This window comes from Branchiostoma floridae, chromosome 6, assembly GCF_000003815.2.
Source record: "Branchiostoma floridae strain S238N-H82 chromosome 6, Bfl_VNyyK, whole genome shotgun sequence".
Lineage (NCBI taxonomy): Eukaryota > Metazoa > Chordata > Leptocardii > Amphioxiformes > Branchiostomatidae > Branchiostoma > Branchiostoma floridae.
Window position 1 is genome coordinate 14651490 of NC_049984.1, and position 5634 is coordinate 14657123.

The window sequence follows — 5634 nt, forward strand, 5'->3', positions numbered from 1 at the left end:
CGAAGATAACAGGTGGTTCAGTGCGACTCACTGTATGGGCTGGCATTCAGCACCTCCAGTCTCTCCCCTGACACCTGTAGGCTGCTCATGCCGTTGCCTTGGCAACACAGGTGCGTCAGCTGCTTCAGGACGCGGACGTCCAGCTCGGCCACGCTGTTGTAGCTCATGTCCAGGTGGGTCAGGCTGTCCAGGGCCAGAAATGTCACGTTTTCCACAGAGGTCAATTCTAACCTGTTTGACCTGTGGGTGGACAACAAAAGACATGTTCATACTCAAACTGGACTCAACCTTTGACCTGTTGCTGACATCTATTCAGGACATTGACTTTGGGCCATCTGAAGGATCAGAGGACGGAGCGAAAGCTTGTTGTTCAGTACTTTACTTTGTGTACAGAAATAGTATGCAAAATCTTTACAATAGTGTGAGAATTTAGCATAAAGGTTATTCATTACACAATAAATGGTCAGAACACAGCCTTTCACCACACGGCTGGTACAGGCTCCCAGGTGTCTGTGACCCACCAGTTACATCACATGTCCATAGGGTCAAAGGTGAGCATTGGTCAAAATGTCAACATGCCTTTATTTTGTACCAGCATTGAATCAAATTGTTTTTAGAGAAAAAATCCTACACAAACAAACTGTCAACGTAAATTCGAGTCAATGATGCCCACCTGAGGTCTAGTCTCCTGATGTGAGTCAGTTTGCTCATCAGTTCCACAGGTAGCTTCTGTAGTCTGTTCCCAGTTAGCACCACATTCTCAATTCCTGCAAGACAAGAAGATATTTCTCATCAAAGGCTAGGACATACTGCGACACTTAAAAAATGGTGTTCTGGCAGACTCAGGGCACCCTGCAGAATGGGAGTTGACTAATACAAACGAGGCAAAATGATACTAGATGATCCTACAGCACAGTTTGGTAAAACATATTCTAAAAGGTAGTGTCCTCAAAGCCCTGCATTCATCTTGTTCCTGGTTGTACAGCACATTGTTTTACCAAATTTCCGTAAAACACATTTTTCATACTTCAAAGTCTTGTTGAAGATTCCAAATTTCCGGTGACATTCTGAATTCAAAGTGGCAGACAAATCAAGAGTATGGCTGTCTCTGATTGCTAACATTTTCCTTCCCTCCTGAGTCCTGACCAATCTGTGCCTGACTGTGATCTGGCATAAGCACCAGAAAAGTACCATTTGGACACAAGCCAAGCCAATCTACCCAATTCTTCTGCACTGTCACATGAAGGAGATACAGATAGGGATCATTTCTCTAAAGCTCTTGTTAAGGATTAACCACTATTCGTTTTATCGCTATATCATATATCACAGGCACAACCTTCACCTTAAGGGGTTATCAGTCATGTAAATGGAGAGCAACAAGTTCTATATGCCAATGGCACTTCCATCTATTTCCTTTGCTCTCTGACATTTGAATGTAAAAAGTCAGCAAGAGGAGGACTCGATGAATACAGAGGGCTGAGAGGAGAACTTGAATCTGATATTTGATCTCTGAAACTGTGTGAATCCATGTATAGATTCTTTTACTTATTTTGCTTTTAGACAGACAAGGCATATAGCACTGCACTCAAATTAGTAACTTATCTTAACAATGCCACATTACAAAGGATGTAAAGTCAAGGTAGCCTTTTCGAGGCAGTGGGGGTGATCCACTGTGTCTCGGGCATGGTATTGGAAGGCAGAGACCATTCCTCTCCTTCCACTGCCATTTACCTCCCCAAACAAAGTCACATACCCATTATTACACCTGGGTGGAGTGAGGAAAGTTGTGTAGAATACCTTTCCAAAGGGCACAACATTGGTGGCATCAGGGGATTTGAACCAAGGAGTTCTGCATTGTGGGCCAAACACTCTGCTGTTACACCACATGATCTCAATCATTATGCCACTAGACTCCACATATAGATGTTCTCTGCAGAGTTTAGCTTCCATTTCATCCTGTAAGACTTAGTGTTCCCCTGCATACAGCCAGCTATGTGATTGTGACCACGGCTCCACATAAATTTCCCATCTCCAAATAAAGAATGATTTTACTATATTTCCAGTTCAGCATCGTTTTAAATCCGAGAACCAAGAAAATAAATTGCTGTGGCCTCATACAGAAAGGTTGCTGTTTCAAATGTCGACCACAGGAAGTTGGAACAAAATGTTGAAAACAGGAAGCTACAGCCTGTTTCAGGGTCTGTATTCAAACAGTTGCTCAAGTGGTCTGTATTTCCTGAAAGAAGCATTGTCCATACGAAGATTAGCCAGCCAGTCACCTTCAGGGCCTTGCTTCACTCTTACATGGTACAGCTATGATTTCAAACAATGAAGAGGATAAGGAGAAAGTTTCTTGTGCTAAATTACTCTAATTTTTCTCAACATTAAAATCAAGCCTAGACTTGAGGTCTCTGAATTGGAACTAGATTTCTGAAAATCTAAATAAGTTTAGTCTAATATTTGGGCATCTCATTGTATGTTTCATGAAGATTTGTGAATGTCAATTGAAATAAATGCTTCATACTATATCTTGCTACATTTATAACTTTTACTGGAATTGCTCAAGAAATATTTTGGCATATCCACCATCTTACTTCACATGATATCTCGCCTCACTTATACCCCCATATCTATTTCTTCTTCCTCTTGTCTTTGGTTATCTGTACATCAGCAACTGATTACAGGGACACATGTATCTCCTCCAAGCTGGAAAAAAGGGGATTTTCGTGCTTAAGTGGTATCTAGCCAAAGCAGCACAACCTCATTGCATATCACCTAACATTTGTATATGGAAATGCCGCATACATAATATTTGCTGCCAGGGAAAACACTGTACAAGTGTTATTTACGGAAGAGTGCCCTGGGCACTCTGGCTCAGGAAACTGCTGTTTCCTGTGGCTAACTGAAAACAGGCTTTTCCTACATACAGGGATACAGCTTGTGAGGGGTTAAAGGACAATCAACCTTCTCCCTCCTGATGTAGCCATTTTGTCACAAAAGTTATGATGGACAGACGGTAAATCAAGAGGGACACGGTTCAATGACAGAATAACACAGTCTGAACTTCATGTACAAGAGGTCATAGCCTTGTGCACAGGAGATCTATAAAAACAAATAGCTGCTATAAAAATCATGACAGAAATAAATATGGTGACCGCCCTCTGTTCCGAAATCCCTCTGTTCCGAAATCCCTATATTCCGAAATCCCTTTATTCCGAAATCCCTATGTTCCGAAATCTCTATCGTCTATGGAAGTGTTCCAACACACTAGTGTACCGACTGGCGTTGTACGGCAACCTGGGAGTCGACCAAAGCTACATAAGTCCAGGCTGCGGACACGCGGTCAGCAAAATATATTATATCACGTTAACTTCTTTAAATATTCTCCTTTTTGTGTTATTTGGGATGTCTTGAAATCTGTTAAAACAATAATAATAACAACAGAGGACTAACGTTAGCTCCATTGCAGACTTTAGCCGCAAACTTTTGTTTAGGCAAAATTATACTAAATACTAAAAATTATTTTTAGGTATGTACGCGAGTATCTCGGTCACCCATAAATCAGTCAAAAACGAGACTAGGTAAATGGTTTATGTTAAATGTGGTTAGCAAATGATAAAGTAAAGAAAAGTTTCAGCATAAATTTGCGATTGAGTTTGGAGTCTTTGGACTCTGTTTCAGGTGCTAGAAAAAGGTTGAACTTTTATAAGTATTCTAGTTTATTTCTATAAATAAAAATAAACTAGAATTCGAATTTCAGGTGTTTTCAGCTCAGTGTGACCCATGCGACCGTCGGAATCGGGTCGGCGTTCAGGCCGGTTATCACCGGGAAACTGTCTAGCTTCGTGGGTATTGGCTAGCTATCGACTTGTAAACGCCATCCATGTTACATGTACATGATTATAGTTGTGTGTCACAATAGTTGTGTGTCAAAATTTCGGAACATAGAGATTTGGGAACATAGGGATTTGGGAACATAGGGATTTCGGAACATAGGGATTTCAGAACATAGGGATTTCGGAACATAGGGATTTCGGAACACAGGGATTTCGGAACATAGGGCTTGAACCAATAAATATATACGAGTGTGCTACTTCAAGTGACATTTTTAACTCCAATTATGGTACATTCAGGAACAAGATACACAGAACACTGTTAAGCATGAATTCAGAAAAAGGGTTCTGAAATTTAAAGGGGTCAACATCAATTGAACTTGAATAGGCGGGGTGCAGTACCTTTCATCTCTGCCAGGACCTCTGGCACCTCTGTGAACCTGTTGAAGGCGATGCCAAGTAGAGTCAGGTGCTGCAGCTGCTGCAGCTCATTGGGCAGACTTGTCAGGTGGTTACACTCGGCATGCAGCACCTGGAGGCTGTGAGAACAAATGTCAGGTGGTTACACTTAGCATGCAGAACCTGGATGCTGTGGGAACAAATGATATGCAGAGGTGATGCAGATGCAGATGTAAGGAGATTTCAAGCCCTGCCACATCTTTGGACTTTAACTAATGCAAACCATTCTTTTATTGGTCAAACCACTAATTGCCATTTTCTCATTGGTTGAATAGTTAATTCTGATAGAGAGTGAGGATCAATCTCTTCCAACAGGTGGTCAAAGACTCCAACTCGACACCTACCTCTCCAGCTTAGCTATGCAGGGAGGCAGTTCCTCTATTCTGTTGCTCGCTACGTTCAGTTCCGTCAGGGTGGCGACATCACAGATGCATGCTGGGAACTGTCCCAGCGAGTTATAGGCGACATTAAGGCTCCTCAGCTGCTGAAATCTGCGTGGGGAAAATTTCACCGTTATTACAATCTTTATTATACAATCCAATCAGTCCCCTTACGTGCACTTATCAGGTTTGATTTCCCATAAACTTTCCAATTCACTGCCTGCAAGAGGTAATTTACAGGAAACGTAATAACTTTAACCTGGGGGAAATTGAAATGTCAACATTAACTGTGTTACTAGCATCTGGGAACATGGCAATCTAATTTTTCCACCAAAAGCTGTTGATGTGACCTTGATTTTCTTTCCGAGGAAGGAAACTCTCCTCAAGTGTTACTGATGGTTTTAATCTATAAGCATAATGGTAATGAGCATTATATAGAAAAATATCATCACTGAAAAATTCAAACTGGTACTTTATGTCTACACAATAATTTTCCAGTATGCGACACTGGTATCATTTAAAATTCTACAGTACATTTTTCAATGACAGTAGTACCAGAGATGTAAAGAAAGTGGGTTTGTAGATCATCTAGTGCATCAGGTATGCCATGATTACATCCGTAAAGGAAGTTCAACTCAGAAAGTGGTACTATTTCAGGTAGTGTTTGTATTTTTGGACAGATAACTGATTTTTGGACCGATGACCGATAAGATCCTTTTCATGAGTTTCCACATGCTGGTAGCTATTATTGAGGTCCCTATGTAACATGGCGATTCTGTCTACCATAAACATCGAGCAGATTAAAATTGGACTGAGCAGAGCACTTTGGACTAATGCTTGTAGCCTTTCACAGACTACACCTATATATCAGATATTTTGTGAAAATGTATATTGAAAGGTAATTAATATGTAGAATGCAATTAGATGTCTCCAGGAACAAAGTCAATTCTGCAGAATTCTGC

The 5634-nt window shown here is 41.0% G+C and overlaps 1 protein-coding gene across 2 annotated transcripts in view; it reads right to left on the bottom strand.

The window, feature by feature from the left end:
• Positions 1 to 5634, bottom strand: part of LOC118417193 (PH domain leucine-rich repeat-containing protein phosphatase 2-like) — a 53728-nt gene that overhangs the window by 17392 nt on the left and 30702 nt on the right. The window contains exons 5-8 of one of the 2 annotated variants that reach the window (XM_035822645.1): positions 4637 to 4783; positions 4236 to 4372; positions 674 to 767; positions 98 to 240 (exon numbers count right to left, since the gene is read on the bottom strand). In XM_035822645.1, coding sequence (XP_035678538.1) covers positions 98 to 240; positions 674 to 767; positions 4236 to 4372; positions 4637 to 4783 — 521 coding nt within the window. Of the gene's footprint in view, positions 1 to 74; positions 241 to 673; positions 768 to 4235; positions 4373 to 4636; positions 4784 to 5634 lie in introns of both variants that reach the window. The other variant, XM_035822646.1, reaches the window with a different exon arrangement.